Source organism: Barbus barbus (assembly GCF_936440315.1).
Source record: "Barbus barbus genome assembly, chromosome: 2".
NCBI lineage: Eukaryota > Metazoa > Chordata > Actinopteri > Cypriniformes > Cyprinidae > Barbus > Barbus barbus.
The window spans coordinates 20,260,690-20,278,189 of NC_136730.1; the positions used below are offsets into that span (position 1 = coordinate 20,260,690).

Below are 17,500 nucleotides of genomic sequence, written 5' to 3' on the forward strand. Positions count from 1 at the left end.
CTGTACCAAATATTAAGTTCTGTTTTTCTATTGTATCAAATACTTATTTCATGCAATAAAATGGAAATTAATTATTCAAAAATCATACAATGTGATTTTCTGTATTTTTTTTATATTCTGTCTCTCACAGTTGAGGTGTACCTACGATGAAAATTACAGATCTCTCCATTCTTTGTAAGTGGGAAAACTTGAAAAATTGGCAGTGTATCAAATACTTATTTGCCCCACTGTATATGTAAGTGCTGCTAATGCAGTATATGCAGCAAGGTTTTTTATATAAATAAAAAGAAATAGAATAGTAGATAGAATAGAAAAGAATAAGGAAAGCTAGTGTTAGAGGGTCTTTTTTAAAATTAAAATAAACAAAGTCAAAAGAATATAAAAAGTATATATATATATTATTATTTTAATATATTTCAAAATATATCCTACAACAAAAAAATATTGGTAATATAGATGTTATTATATATATATATATATATATGCTAATATTTTTAATAGGATTATTGAACTACTCCGAAAAGTCTGAACTGTTGAACTATTTATTGCATTATTCATAATTTTCTTGTGTATTACATTTTTTTTTCTTGCTATATGAGGCAAACCAGATACCAGTTGGTCATACCTGTTAGATAGTCATTGGTTTGTGTAACATGATAACTGGTCAACCAGCTAATGATCAGCTTTAACCAGTTAGAAAGCATTAAATTCTTAGCAGCGTTGAGAGCCAGGCTGTCGCAATGAGTTTAGTGTGAGTGGATGCAGGACTCGGCTCAGGTCTGCTGTTGGGTGGGGTCTGAGAAGCAGGGGCTCCGAAGGGGCTCGAAGCAGCTTTACAAGCGCCCTTTAATCCATACTTAAATACTGTTGTGTGCACTGCAAATATTCTTAAGAGGAAATAACAGGCTTTAAAAATATAACTCGAGCAAACACGGGGTCTGAACAGTCTAGTCTCTTTAGCTGTTGCCTCACACATGGGATAAACACAGCCCATTACAGAAGAGCATGATCACGGAATACTCTTTAATTAAGCACAAACCTTTATAGCAAAAGCCAGCACGCAGTTCACTACTAAAACTTTCCATTTATTAGAACAGTAATGTACATTTACTGTACTTTACTAATGGATGTGTAGAAATGCACCTCATATCTCATAATAATCATATTTTGTGTGTTTTATATAGTGGACTAAAAGATTGCATTTCCAATAGTAAAAGCATCACAATAATCCACAAGTAGGAACCAATATTATTGACATAAAACTCATATTTTAGCTAGAAGCAATAATATGAAGTTAAAAACACCTTAATGATGGATTTGTTTCTTACAAACACACAGCTTTTCACTTCACAAGACATTGAACTGGAGTTGTGTGGATTAGTTGTGAATTATTGTGATGTTTTTATCATGTTATCATGATGTTATTTTTATTTTGGCTCTCATTTTGACGGCACCCATTCACTGCAAAGGATCCACCAGTGATATAATGCTAAAATTCTCCAAATCTATTCCAATGAAGACACAAACTCATCTAAACACTGAAAAAAAATATTCAATGAATTTACTCCAAAAATTTAAGGTAAGTGGTCGCAATCAATTTATTTGAGCTACATTTAAATAAACTAACTTTCAACTAAATTTGTTTATTTAAATGTAGCTCAAAACCACTTACCTTAAAAAAATTAAGTGTCATTTTTGTTCAGTGTACATCTTGGATGGCCTGAGGGTGACAAAATTTACAGCAATCTTTCATTTTTGGGAGAACTATTCCTTTAAAGGGGTCATATGATGTTGCTAAAAAGTACATTATTTTGTGTATTTGGTGTAATGCAATGTGTTTACGTGGTTCGAGGTTAAAAAAACACATTATTTTCCACATAGTGTAAATTATTGTTGCTCCTCTATGCTCCGCCTTTCTGAAACCCGCCGATTTTTACAAAGCTCATCGTCCTGAGAGGCAAAGTGTGCTCTGATTATCCAATGCGTTGTGATTGAATACCTCAAGCGTGTGACGGAATAGTTACGCCCCTTACCATGTTGTGTGTGATGCCATGTCCAGGCGCAACGAGACTAAAACAATAAAACCCATTATAAACTAAGAATTTGTTGCATTCATTGAGGACATAAGCATACTATAAACATATTCACCATGTCTGCAATTGTGATCATAGAAAAGCCAAACAAGCACTGAACAAAATTTGCGATTGAGTAGTCCGTAGCAAATTCTTTAAATATCGAAGCATACTTACAGGCTGTGAGTCAGAAGCACCAGACTGTCCTTGCAACATTGAAATTGCCCCAGTTTATAGTGTTCACATCACAGCGATTCATAGTGTTCACATTGTAGGCTACTCTCTCCCCCAGCCTCAAGAAACAATCCTCTGTAAAATGCGCTGCACACACTCTAATATTTGGGTTGAACTGTTCTGGAACAGTGTTGTAAATATAACTTAACCACTGATTTCTATTTGTGTACTCATTTGGAAGGCCAAACAAAGTGCTTTCGCTTTCACAACAAAACAGAGCATCTCCACAGGGTGGCGGCAACAACAATACTACAGCAGAATAAAAGTAACATCTTCTTTCAGTGCATGCACATCTTCCCACACCATGATGTGGACATGTGGGGGCGTGTTTAAATGAGCCGTTTTAGGAAGGCGTGGCAGAGAATGAACTTTTATAAAGAATATCTCTTTGGGTTTGAGATTTTAATCTTTGCAACTTTACAGATCTTATATATGCACAAACAGCTTGTAACACTCCAAAGACATGAAAACATGGAATCGCATCATATGAGCCCTTCAGCTGGTCACAAGTTTATTGGTGATGCAAGACGGTCTACTATGTTAAATCAGTTAATGTCCAACTTAGACCAGCTAGAAACCAGTTACCTTCTTCTAAAATACTACATCACTTTAAGATGGATTTTTCAGCAAGGAAGGCAGACAAGAAAATTGCTGACAAGAGTATTTGATTAGACTATTATGAATAGTTCAATGTATCTCTCACATGTCTTAGGCAAAAGACTCCAGGCATGTGGGTTGAAAAAATTCATCATGGTTAGGCAACATTTAGAAAACCGTGGAAACATTTCCAGTGTCTGCTAATATAATTTAGGAGATTAAACAATACAGCACAGTTATAAATCACTAACGGATCACACAGCTATTTGGGCTGAGCTCCAACTTCTCGTGAATGGAAGCAGAAACGGCAAAGGAAAACATCTGAGGTTGCTTGGCTCCAATGAGCGTTTACATCTAATGTGTCTTCCAGGAAAATATTGACTAGCTGCATGGCCAGTAGCCAAAACATGATGCCAGAGGATTGTCCTGCTCCTTCCAAAAGGTTTTTACAGGCATGTAGTTAGTTCAGACGCCACCAGGTGGCAGCAATTGAGAACAGAGTAAGTTTTTACACACACCCCGTCCCCGTTCCCCAAAATAAATATTTTATGTTAAATCTAAAATCTATGATATGTCATGTAATGAAGTATGGAAAATATATACAATTCAAAACAATACAATTAAGGGCCTTATATTGTTATAATCTTGAGGTGTTAAGACTTATCTAATCATCTGGAGACACTTATTTAGGTAGTTATGATACTTTATCCCTAAGGGACTTTATGGCAGGCCTGAAATACTGCTTCAATAACACCACAGGATGAGACAGAGGAAGAGGGAGCCATTTTAGGAAGGAATGCCCCCTACTCTGGTTTCACTGAGCGAGAGAGTGTGAAAGAAACAGAGATTATGATGATGATTTATAATAATGTAATTTTTTATGAGGATTTGTCAAAATAACACAGACTAACATACTTTACATATTATACCATTGTCTGTTGTAGTATGAACCTCATCAAGTTACAAAATTAATTACAATAGTTCTTGTTTATTTACTTAGACTCATTTATCCACTGTAATTAAAAGTAAATAAATATATAAAAGTGCCCTGTGAATGAATGCAATGTAACTACAACATGCGATATATAATGTTTAAAGTAGTCTGTATTATTTTGACAAATCCTGATAAAAAGCAAATTTTAAAAAAAGAATCTCAACTTCTCGTAGCATGTGTTGGTCTGCTCGCCTATTGCTTACCTTTCCTATCATCATATGTTGGCATTGTGTGGATAGATTGTTGTGTGTCTGCCTAAATAATTGAATAACTTTCTGTCATCATATCCTTGAATATCATCTACTGTATATATATCCAGTATATGTGCTGATTACTTAGACTTGAGGGGAAAACTAGATACTGAATTCCATAAATTAATTTGAAGGCAAAGACACATGCATGTGATTTCTCATGTATTTGTGTGTATATATGTGTGTCTATACATATGTATGTGTGAGAATGTTTGCTAGCAACAAGCATGTTTAGCTGAGGCTAGTGAAAGTAAAACTGATGAGAAAATGTCTGACTGTGTACGGATGCCCAGTCTAGTGTGGAGCCAGTCCGTCTGCCGGCCGACTGCCCTCCTGGAGACATGAGAACATCCGATCCTCCTGTGGAGAGAGAGTGAGAGAAAAGGTGAGAAAATAGAGAGAGAAAGAGAGTGAGTGTGTGTGTGTGTGTGTGTGTGTGAGTGAGAGAGAGAGAGAGAGAGAGAGAGTACATATTAACACTTCTTTACGACATCAAATTTGTCCCATAATAATGTAAAAAGTACTGTTCATGCATAATACTTCATAATTCATGCAAAACATATCTGTAATATATTTGCAAGAAAAAAAATGTAAACATCCTGAAATCATGACTATGAATAACAGATGGTAAACGCAGTCAGGCATTTTCTAGTTAACAACCCATAGAATAGAATAGAATAGAATAGAATAGAATAGAATAGAATATTCACATATAAATATATAAGAGGTCAGTTAATCAAATGAGAATGTGCACTGAAAAATGGTGTAAGATTTACTTAGAAACTATTTTGACTCAGAAATTAAACAGCAAGTAACGCACTAAAATAAAAATGAAAGTCTGAAATCAGTGGGCAACTATTAACTTTTCAGTTTAGAATTGGTTAATATCATTAATCAGTAACACATATATATACAGTGGTGTGAAAAAGTGTTGGCCCCCTTCCTGTTTTTTTTGCATGTTTGTCACACTTTAATGTTTCAGATCATCAAACAAATTTAAATATTAATCAAAGATAACACAAGTAAACACAACATGCAGTTTTTAAATTAAGGGTTTTTTTATGAAGGGAAAACAAAATCCAAGCCCACATGGCCCTGTGAGAAAAAGTGTTTAGCCATTTCTAAAGCTTTGGGACTCCAGCGAACCACAGTGAGAGCCATTATCCACAAATGGCGAAAACATGGAACAGTGGTGACCCTTCCCAGGAGTGGCCGCCCGACCAAAATTACTCCAAGAGCGCAGCGACGACTCATCCAAGAGGTCACAAAAGACCCCACAACAACATCTAAAGAACTGCAGGCCTCACTTGCCTCAGTTAAGGTCAGTGTTCATGACTCCACCATAAGAAAGAGACTGGGCAAAAATGACCTGCATGGCAGAGTTCCAAGACGAAAACCGCTGCTGAGCAAAAAGAACATAAAGGCTCGTCTCAGTTTTGCCAGAAAACATCTTGATGATTAGGTAAAAAAAATAAATACTAGCCAACTAACACACACAAAAAAAACATGATAACAATAAAAACAAGATTTTTGAACATTAAAATGGAGTAATCTGTTTTTGCAAATGAACTCTTCATACACACACATATATATATATATATAGAGAGAGAGAGAGAGAGAGAGAGAGAGAGAGTTCAGATGCAAAAGCCTCCAAGTGCCATCTGAAATTTTCATCTAAAATGAGAATTTTTATCAGGCTCCTAGTTCAGTAATTCTACTCTAATTGCAATATATAGGTCCTTTTCTATGCAATTAAAGTGAAATAACTGAACGTAAATATAGGAGCCTCATAAAAATGCTCATTTTTGAATAAAATTTCAGACAGCAATTAGAGGCTTTTGCATCTGAACTCTTCATATATATATATATTTATATATTTCAATGTATTACTGATTAACGAAAAGCTATCAGCGAATTCTGAAAGTTAAAAGTGACCCACTGATGATACACACACACACACACGCCCACTGCCCACACACAAACAGATAAACGCCATTATGTGCCCATCAGGAATAAAATGAAGAATGGATTATCTTCTTTTTATATCACTGTGGCCTGTCTGATAAACACTGGAGCTGAACAGCAGAACTGTGTCTGGCTCCATGGGGACCATATTGATTTCTCTGCTGCAGAGCTATTGACAGGAAATGCTGGACAGTCTACAGTGGCTCAGTCTTTCATAAAGTACACAGTTTATACTTGATAAAAAAAAACTAAAAAAACAAACAAACTGTAAGCCTATAAAAATATAATAATTCAAAATTATATGATGGAGCAAAGACAAATATTTTTCTTCAGCAAGCAAAACAGCCCAAAAAGAAAACCACCTCCATAGACAGATTTGGTTTGGGGTAATTCAAAGTGCTTTTGAGATTCAAACGAGAGGGGGACATAGATGAAGAGAGAGAGGACTTTGAAAAGAAGCGAAAGGGTAGGGAAATGGTTTTGGCAGTGTTTCAGGATCTGGTCTAGCAGTGTTATGTCTGAAGGATGTTTAAGGAGCGGGCCGTCCCGAGCCAGGCTTCCAGTCTCACTATAATTACTACAGTGGCTGACAGACATAGTGCTTACAGAAACAAAACAGAGACAGGATTAAGAATAAACACCAATATGCCTACACGCCAAACTCTACACACATAAACGTATACATCACAGACATTGCATTCTGTACATACGTGGACTTTAAAATAATCTAAGAGTTATAGGGCTGCTGAATGATTTGAAAGAAAACGAAGGCTAAATATTATATTTAGATAATAACTCGATGACAGAATGATTTATGATGCTGTCTACTTTTGTTTCACTCACCATGCATTCAAGACTGTATGGGAATAAAGAATAAGAAACGGGGACATGTGTGAAAAAACTGAATCAGCTGATATGTAATTAAATGTGTTATGTAACGTCAACATGGCATCTCTGCATTTTTTATTGGTTTTATCTGCTTTAGTTCTCTTCCTAAGTGCCTCACAACTTTATTGTGCCATTGAGATTTAATTAGGTTGATCCTTTCGAGCCTTAATCGGGAAGGCTTTTTCCACAAATTCAACAAGCATTAACTTCACAGTGGTGATAAACAATCATGCATTCATTGATTTTAGTAGATTAGCTTAAGTTCCTCGAAAAATTATTATCTTTCTTTTCATAAAAAAGGTAGTGTTTGTCACTGAAATTAGTGACTGTTGAATTGTAAATCTAATTAGTGAAAAATTAGTGTTGTAATTCATTTATCTTATTCAGTGATCTTTCTTTATTTTCAAATGTACCTTCAACTCAAAGCACAAGATCGCCAAAACGAGATACACAAGTTAATTACATTAGCCATCTCGAAGAAAGGCAATTGTTTGATTTTACAGCATGTTGTTAATTGTGGTATACAGAACAATCATCGCTGTTCACATATACAAAGGGCAAGTATTTGAGTTAATTCTTTGCAAGTTAAAAGATTGAATCCCAAACTGGTATGATTTGGTGTGGCAGAAACCGAATTAGTACAGCACTGGCTGAGCCAAAATCACTACACTCACTCAGAAATCCAGTTCACTGTGAGGTCAGCCCACCATGGAGTTAAAAACACCACGGCTAGAAACCTCACGCAGAAACACAGCTGAGAGCCAGAGATCCTGCTTGGAGAATGTGACAAATGAGATCAATTAGAGATAGAAACTAAAAAACATTCATGCATATAAGAGAACAGACAATATTATTTGAGCTGATAATGCCGTTTTATGCACAATCAGGTTAACTGCTGAGAAACCCTGAGAAATGTGGGAGAATGCAATGTTGATTTAAAAAGTTTAATCTATTCAAATCCTCCCTGAAAAGCAGCATCAGCTCTTGAGGAGACAAACATGTTAAACGCAAATGCCTCCATTTTTCCGTTTCCCTGCACAGATACAAATGTTCAAAGGTGCTTTTTCTCTTCTGTCTCCACAGTCATAATATGGAGCTCACAGAGCTGAAGAATGTGTCTGGAGCTGGGAGGCCGGGGCAGCGTGGCGCAGGGATAATGTCTATGTTGCTTTCTGGAGTTCTGTTTTAAAAGGGATGAGGTGGGGCCAGGCAGACTGCTGAGTAAGCTAGCCACTACGCGGTCACCCTCTAGAACAAACAACGGCACTAAAAGAAAGCTTCCCTGGACCCCGATGCATTGCAGCACTGAAAACAGAGAGCTGTGACACTTAATGTGATGTGTAGGCAAAGTAATGGTCACTTTGTGCATTAAACAATGGAATGAAAACATTTCATTTAGAGATTTTCGAGATGTTTGAAGAACACTATATGTCTTGTTCTACAGAAAAATGAAATACTTGAGCCTTGAGCTAATTGGAAATTTCCAAATGATCTCTAGATAACAGCTTTGATTAATTTCATTGGCAAATATTTTATATATCCCATAAGCTTTTTATAGTTTTATTCGGGAAGTCAGCCAAACATAAAACATCTATCATCAAAAGACCCAGAGATAAATTCATGACTGTAAGCTCAGCATTGATAATAAGGGCGAAATTAAATTAGAGGTTACAGTTTTGCTAATTTTCTGATTGATAGCAGCCAGCAAAAACATACATGAAACGTACTTCAACACTGATATTAATCATGTGTAATATTAAATAATATGAAAAGTATTATTCTGACATCTATTGCTATTTTTCATATTAAAAAATCTATTTTTTTTTTCATATGGTGAAACAATAGTCCTGTGTTTAAATTTGGCTTATCTACTGCTATATATATCTATTGCTATATATATATACATACACACAAATTAGTACAATATTACAAGATATGTAAATTCTCCACACAGAACTCTGAAATGCATTTCTTTTGTTTTTATTTCCTCTGTCCATCCATAAAGACATTGCACCATACATAAATAATTATGTTGTAAAAATGACTCAGTATTTACAAGTATTCCATATAATATGTTTATATAAAACTTTATATTAAATTTAGATTACATTTGGGATTGTGGCTGTGGGCATCTGAGCGTTTGTAATGAGTGTGTGCAGGGTGTGGTAAGAGCGATGTATATGTCTGGATTTGTTCATGTGTTTACGTTATCTGCGGTTGTTCAGTAAAATCTCTAACCAGCATGGGCATGATGTAATAAACTGTCTTGAGTAGCACGGTCCCCAGCCCTTGGCAAAACTGATCCTCACACTGTTTGGGTCGTATGGCCCTTCCATGTGCACCAAATCGCTGGGGGGTTGAATTTGGCACGACTTCTCATAGTCAAAAACCTTTATGGAGTAGCCTGGCATGACTCTCCTCACAGTCAAACTCAGGTAGGGGTGATGTTCCAGAGTCGGGGAATTCACAAAAATAGGGTGCTGACTGCGATTGTAGGCCCAAACTCCATCTGGCTCTTTGCTGAGGAGGATGCCGTGTCCGATTTTGCCACGGGTGCGCTGGACGGAGGTGGAACGCGGAGAGAGGGGAAGCAGGCCTAAGCACAAGCCTGTACCCTGAGGTAGGTCATAGAAGATACTAAGAGAGGCGTCATGAACTGGGTACAGACGGCCCACGCGTGTACGAAGCTCCCAGTATGCCACGTTACACCAGTGGGTCTGAGCCAGGGAGGAGGGAGACATACTGGCATCTGTGGAGTGAAAAAAAACCCATAAGAAACTTGAATTTCAATAAAAGGTCACAAGCCAATGTACAGATATTATTTAAATATTTTTTTCAAGGAAAAGAGTTGCTATGTACAGCATTTTTTCTATTTAGTTAAAAAAAGTATTGAAAATCTATTTATTGTAAAATCATACAATATTTATAATTAATTTAATAAGAGACTGGTGAAAAAACCCCAGAAACAGTGTCATTATTATTGTTGTTGTTGTTCTTAATATTACTATAATACTGGATAGCAATGATTTTAGCAATGTTGCTATAATCTGTCATGTTTACATTTTGATGATATACTAACATGCATTGTCCCTATTAAATAAACTAATTAATAAAACAAATTCGTTTTTTTGTAAATAAATATAATATAAAATATTTATTAATTAATTTAATTTATTAATTTAATTTATTTATTAATTGAATAAAACTGTAAAAGTTATTTATTTTTTTCAAATTTGAGGCTGATTAGTAAAAAACAAAAACAAACTTTTGTTGTTGATATTACTATAATACTGGATAACAATTATTAAAGCAATGTTGCTATAATCAAGGATATGTATTTTTATGCTGATGTTCAATAATGTGCATTGTTGCTATAAATAAACAAACAAATAAATAATACTTATTATTAAATATAATGAAATATGATTTAAATATAACATTTCTTAAAATGAAAACTATTTTTAAACATTTTTATTGTAACGTTACATCAGGTTTTGTGTTTCTGAAAGCCACCAGTGCCCCAGCGGCATGCTTATTTCTACAGTAATGTGCTGTCGTGACAAGTAATGTCAATGTTTTGACCACTCTCATATCAGCTCCCTTATTCTTTTTGATGATACACAGTACATGTGCACTCTCTAAATCTCCAATTCGAAACTGAAGAAGCAACGACCCCCACTAACAGGCCCAAATCTGTCATCTCTGACTCTAACACCCCCCGCTCCTGCCTCAGCATTCCTCTCTCCCCGCGCGGGGCCGACAGGGGCCCCCTCTTCCCCTCCAAGGGCCAGCATTCAGCTCTCTGACCACTCAGTGAAGGCTCGCGACCCCCTGACCCCCCAGCCGCCAGCCTATCCAGTCTGATTAACTCAAACACAGACTGATGGCATTATTTTGCTTCACAGGCTCTATTAAGGGAGAAGATCTAAAGCCTTGGGCCTGTGCCCTCATTCTGCTCAGTCTCAACCCTCTCTGGCCCAAACAGACAGCAGAGGACACACTGTTAATGAAGTAAGTTTTGTTTAAGGAGGGGTATGGAAATACACGATCATTATCTCAGACTCTGACATACTAAGTACTTTCAAATATATAAAGAAAGGATACGCAAGTATAAGAAGAAAAGAAGGCCATCATTTTCATAAATATTTGCAAAAAACTTCCTGGACAAAGTAAATACAATGGAAAAATCATGCAAAATAGGAAAACAATGGAAAATAATCTTTTCATCTGCTTTTCATAGCATGCCTCACTGTTTAAGTTTCATATTTAACTCCCTTCGATCACATGCAAAGACATGCAAATCACATATTTGCTGTGTAGTTTAATTTTAAATGGTGTATGATAATGTTTAGGAACGTTCAACCTCTCCTTTAGAAAGTTCTCTGTTTTGCATGCACAGTTGTTAGTGCCTGCACAAGCATTCTTGGTGCTTGTGTCCCTAGCCTAAACCAACACCACAAAATGAGAGGGGGAACGAGAGGATGGAGTCTTGTCTGTCCTGCTGTGCCAAATATTAGATCTCCCTCCACATATTAGACCCTTCCACTGAGCCAGTGAATGGTGGGGGAGCTTAGAGGGGTGATAATGGAAAAGCCACGAAGAGAACTGCCAAAGAACTCTAGAACACTTCCAGTATTTTCACAACTCTAGAACAATAGCAGCGGTCAAAATTGTTCGGCTCCAAAAGTAAGCCAACAATTTTCTTTCATTTTGTTCGTCTAAAGCTTTATTCTAAAATAACACTATCTATCATCATTTACTCACCCTTGTTTAAAACGTATATGACAATGTTTCTTCTGTAGAACATCAAAGACAACTTTTTTTTAAATCCATACAGTGAAAGTCAATGGGCACCCCATACACTTATTGTCTAGACAAAGCAGTCCAAACATCCTTCAAAACATAACTCCTTTGTGCTCTAAAGAAGAAAGTACGTCACTCATGTTTGGAATGACATGAATGAGTAAATGATGATAGAATTTAGATTTTTAGAAAGAACAATCCCATATGCTTCATTTTTAGTGGCATAATAAATGGAAGTCAGGCATACACGCAGATTTCCTTATACTGAGAGATATAATTGTAGAAGTATCTTTCTTTTGCAAGTCATTTTGTTGCTCATTCCACTGGATGATGAATTTGTGGTGAGAGAATTGACTGCATATTGATCCCTATCTAAGATGAAGCTAACAGCTTGTGTCAGGATGAAAAAGCAAAATGATTTCTCCCTGTCACAATACTGAGGAGAAACTGAGAGGAATATGCAGACAGACACATGCAATCACGCATAAACGCAATAACAATAAATCAGCCAAAAAAAGCCTTAGTAAGCATGTCCCTTAAAAAACAGGGGCAAATAATTTTCCAACTATTGATAGAGTCATTCTTTGTCAACATCTGTAAGGAATCTCTGCAGAGACAGGCAGGATTTCATTAGTTAAATTGCGTGTTGGCCTGCGCTCTGTCAGGAAGAGGGGAAGCCACAGCGAGGCCTGTAATTTAAACCTTATTTTAAAATGCGACTGGCTGGCTGTGCCAGGGCTTGCATTGCAAAACTCAGCAGGAAGCAACAACATGAAAATAATGGAGGAAAGAACGTATGTGACACACCAAAAGAGGATCTTGTTCCTTGTCTCAGAGCTCTATATGCTGGGTAATAATAAGCACAGTGCTGCGAGACACACAGCAGATAAGAGCTCAGGAGGCCCTGAGTCCCCCAGTCAGCATCCTGACAAAACTGCCCATTGTTGCTCATAATCTAATTTTGACTCAGTGCTGAAAAGTTGGTGGATGACGTCTGAGAAGTTTTAGCTATTTGCATACGGCACATCTAGATATCATAATCAAACTGCAGAACGTCAACAATTATGTTCATGAATCTCCAGAGAAAAGTGTAACACATCCTTGAACACAGAAGTGACAAAATAGAGAGTACCAGAAATCATATGGCTACATAACAACACTACAGAAATAAAAGCACCGAAGGAAAGCAACAACTTCACTACTTCAGGAACCATTAAATAAGCACTGAGAGTTTATGTTTGGACTTGGTCCTGGAGGTGAATGTATGTATGTATGATAGCGAGAGGAATGCTTAGCTGAGCTGACCAAATGCTAACAAAAATAATACGGATAATCTAACCTTTTGACATGTAGCAGTTCTGAAAACAGCAAATTGCAACAGCCAGCAACCTTAGGTCCAAACCAAAGCATCACATTCAGTAAACACATTAACATTAAAAAAGAAGACTGTTTATGTTTTTGAAATAAGTCTCTTATGCCAAGCATGTCTGCATTTTTGATTAAAAAAAAACAGTAAAAGCTGGTAAATACTGTGAAATATTATTACAATATGAAATAACTGTTTTCTATATTTATAGAGTTAAAATAATTTGTATGCCTTTAAAATGGAATATATTTCAATTTACTCCTGTGATGGCAAAGCTGAATTTTCAGCAGCTTTACATTTGGTGCTTATTATTATTATTATTATTATTATTAATGCTGAAAATGGTTGTTCTGGTTAATATTTTGTGGAAACTTTGATTCGATGAACAGAACGTTCAAAAGAATAGCATTTATTTGAATTAGAAATCTTTTGCAACCTTTTAAGTGTAGCATAAGCATAAGTATAAGCCATTTGATGTTTAGGTTTTAAAAAAAAGGCAGTAGTTACTGAACACACTTTTTCCCCTTTAAAATGTGTTTTACCTGAATAGTCCAGTGATGTGCCACCGAATGAACGTGTGGCTTCGGTTTCTATGTAAGGCAGCACTGGGAGGGGAGAATCTGCAAAATGACAAGACGAAAAATGTAACATTTTCCCCATTTGACTGCTGATGAAAACATGACATACAGGGTTAAAACACACGTTATTTCAAGGAATCTTTGCTTTCTTAAAGTGAGAAAGACAAATTACTTACTCGGTGGCTCGTGTTCTGGCAACGGGGAGAAATGGGAGTAGGGAGGAGGCGGTGTGTCTGAAAATAGGGAGAACTGAGTTAGAGTTTTCTTTAAATTGAGCATCCCTTTAAAACTGAACACGTCTGACTTTTCAAGGGTATATGACCAGACCTAGAGATCTAATACTGTGACAGTTTCTCCAGAATTTCTACACAAATGAGAATGTTCCCAGCTGGTACGGAAATTACAGGTGAAGAAGAGCATCCATCAAAAGACAATGGATGTATCGTCATGTGCCAAGAATGCATGGAATCCAATCAAAAGTGGCCTGTTCTGAATCACATTATAACAGTGGATGGAAACACTGCAATTGTGCTAGCGCAGAGAATGAAAACTTCAGGGAAAACACTTAATGAATCAGACTTTGCTTTCAAACTATTAACCATTCATTATTAGTGTTGGTGCTAATGGGCTGTAGTGACATTTTGTATACATGTCAAGGTCTCATCCACTATAGTGCAATTCATACTGCTTTAGATGTTTATTATTTTTGATGTATGGTTGTGCATTCACTAAACCAGCATGTTACAATTTTACAGTGTATTTTTTCTTGACCCTCTTCAAAGACAATTGTTCAATCAATACTTTATTTGCAACTGTTCATTTATATACACAATGTTAGGGTAGTGTTTTTGTGAATAGGGAGGGAGCAGAGAAATTGAGAATCCCAGAGGGATTCTAGTTGGGAATTCCTCTTCCTGAACAGGAGTATCACCGTCCAACATCATTCACCCACGTTTCAAGTAAATATATTTATATAGCATTTATATTAGTTTTTCCTGATTTGATGCTACAGAAAACACTTAAGATGGTTTACTGGTCTTTTCTAAGTTTGAAATGGTCTTATGGTTTAAGATGGTCTCCTGGCCTGGGCAAACATGGACTTCCAAAAAGTGCCCAAAACTCCTCTAGAAGCATCAAACAGACCAGCCTGGATTGGTTGGGAGACCAACTAAGACTGGCAAACAAGTTCAGCAGGGCTGAAAACACACTTCAAATGGACAGCAAAGCCATTATAGCCTTGACTAAAAACATTCAGAGGTTTCCTTACCATCCTTGACTGGTCCACAGACACGGCTGTAGTGATGGGGGTTGCAGCAGAGCGTCTGGCTGTCCTCTGCCCTGAAGCTCTGACAGTGACAGAGCGGTTTGAGGAGAGAGGAGAGCCGAAGGTCTGGCCAGCGGAAGAGTCGACACAGCAGGTACTGTGGAGACACCAGCTGACCACCAATTCGCACCTCAGTCTGTGAAACCAGAACGCATCCACTTGGCATCCCGCCTTGAGACTCCACCGCTTCCAGTAAAACATCCAGAGACTTCTCTTTCAACTTTTTGAGAAACGCATAAGTGCACTTCTTGAGTTCTTGCTCGGTCACGGCACCATTTATCCGTTCCCTGCCACTCAAACTGCTATAGCTGCTGTGATTCCTATGTTCTAGGCGACAAGCGAGTCTGTTTTTGCCTCTGGGGAGGTCTCTAAACAAACAGCATGTTACCGTCCTGCCCTCGCTCCCCTCGTTGAGGGGTCCATCGTGTTCAATAAGGATCCCCGGTTCCCCGTGTTCCTCTACGCGTTTGCTGCAGGAGCCTGCATTGTTTCCCGCCGGTGCGTATTCCGTTCTGGGGATCTTCTCGGGGTTGCTGTCACTCCAGTCATCCGGACCACCATCGCCCCCTTCTTTACCTGCGGTGACCAAACGGCTTCTCCAGAGTCGCCGAACCAGACCCGTGCGTCTCGTCCTGAACATACGACAATTTAAACAGTTTGCATCCGTTTTTCCTATGTTTGGTCAGAACCGCGAAGACTCCAGACGCTCGTGCGCTCGCTGTGCGACATCAATGGTCTGTGCTCGCATCCACAGCCAAGCAGAGCCTGAGCAAAGCCCAACATTAGACTCCGCTGTTACAATATATCAGCACTGTAGGCTAGAATGGATAGCTAGAATAATGCTACTGCACTACGTGAGGAGCGGTGCATCCAGTCAGTAAACATTCCCCAACAATATGAGAAACTTCTTGTTGAACAATACGAAATGCACGATATGAAGAAAATAAATCTTCGATAATCTCCGTAACAGACCCTTTTCCCAAGCAAACCTTCGGCAGCAGTTTAATGACGCCGAGCACATGAATGGATCTCACTATAATCCTTATTCATGTTCCACGCGCTCCTCGCAGAAGAAAATGATTATGTTGCGACGGCAAAGTGGTCGTTCCAGTGTATAGACGGACATGGGATGTCTTGAGGTTTCGTTCCTTGTTTCGAGCGAGATTAATGGGATTCTTCGATGGTCTTTCGCCGTTTCACTCTCTTTCTTCTTCAGATACACACACACGGGGCCCCTGAGGAGAGCAGTGGAGCCATTGGTTGATTCCCATCATGTGCTCGTCTAGACACTTTGGCGGCTGCGAGCCGCGCTGATTGTTGCGCAAACACAGTATCAAGTTTCCGAACTCTTAAAGGAGCAACATGTACCTCTGTGTGTGTGTGTGTGTGTGTGTGTGAGCTGTGACAGCGACAGAACACCAAAATGTTACTGTTGCAATGATTGTGATTGTGCAGGCAAAACAACAACAACCAAACACACCAAAATGTTACTGCTTTAATGTTTAAATGCTTTAATGTGATTGTGCATGAAAAAAAACGTATTATAATAACTACAAATAATGAAATCGTGATTTGGCGATGAGTTTTTGGCTCAAGGTCTGCATATAAAGTCACACCAGAGGTGTTCAGCTGGGATCAGGACTTGGCTTTCTGCAGACCAGTCAAGTTCTTCCACACTCACTGAATCAATCATGTCTTTTTGAACCGTGCCTTATACACAGAGGCACTGTCATGTTAGAATAGAAAAGGGTCCTGTCCAAACTGTTGCTATAAAATTAGAAGCATACAATTCCCTAGAATATCATTATATGCTTAAACATTAAGATTTGTACTCATAGAAATTACTAAAGTAGTCAAACATGTTCATTAGAAGGGGGTGACCCAATACTTTTGGTAATATAGTATATATATATATATATATAATGTATGTATGTATAATATATACTGTTCAGTATTGTTTAAAAAACATATATAAAAAACATAAACCCTTTTTCTGCAAAGGTGAATGATATAGATATACAGAATGGTGAAAACCCTTGTTGCAAACTGTCACCATCAAGAGCAAGAATCCTTGGGCTTTCTCCCTTCACTTATCATAAGCGGTGATAACTGTTGTAGCCTGGCGTCGGGCTAATAATTGCAGCTACTCCCGTTAAGTCTCTCAGATAGTCTATCAGCAGAGGTCTGGAGCAGAGACAGAGAGAGCAGCACCAAACCACCCCCCAAAATAAGCCCAGTCCATCCAGTCCGGACAGACGTGGTCTTGTTGATGGGGTCTAGCAAGACCCAACAGGAATAGCATGTCAACAAGCCCCTTATTCCTAATGGACCTTAGGGAGAGAGGCGAGACAGTGGGAGACAGAAAAAGAGAGCACTAACATCCCTTAAGGCCTTTCCTCGTGTCCATGCTCCATTCTGGATGGTGCTA

General features: G+C 37.8%; 1 protein-coding gene across 1 annotated transcript; it reads right to left on the reverse strand.

Moving 5' to 3' along the window:
• Positions 1 to 7,385: 7,385 nt before the first annotated feature.
• Positions 7,386 to 16,466, reverse strand: LOC306880962 (mothers against decapentaplegic homolog 6-like). The gene is made up of 4 exons (XM_079434761.1): positions 15,016 to 16,466; positions 13,925 to 13,981; positions 13,713 to 13,790; positions 7,386 to 9,750 (listed from the first exon to the last, which is right to left on the reverse strand). The coding sequence occupies exons 1-4, from the start codon at positions 15,710 to 15,712 to the stop codon at positions 9,209 to 9,211; spliced, it is 1,374 nt and encodes a 457-aa protein (XP_079290887.1). The 5' UTR covers positions 15,713 to 16,466; the 3' UTR covers positions 7,386 to 9,208.
• Positions 16,467 to 17,500: the final 1,034 nt, after the last annotated feature.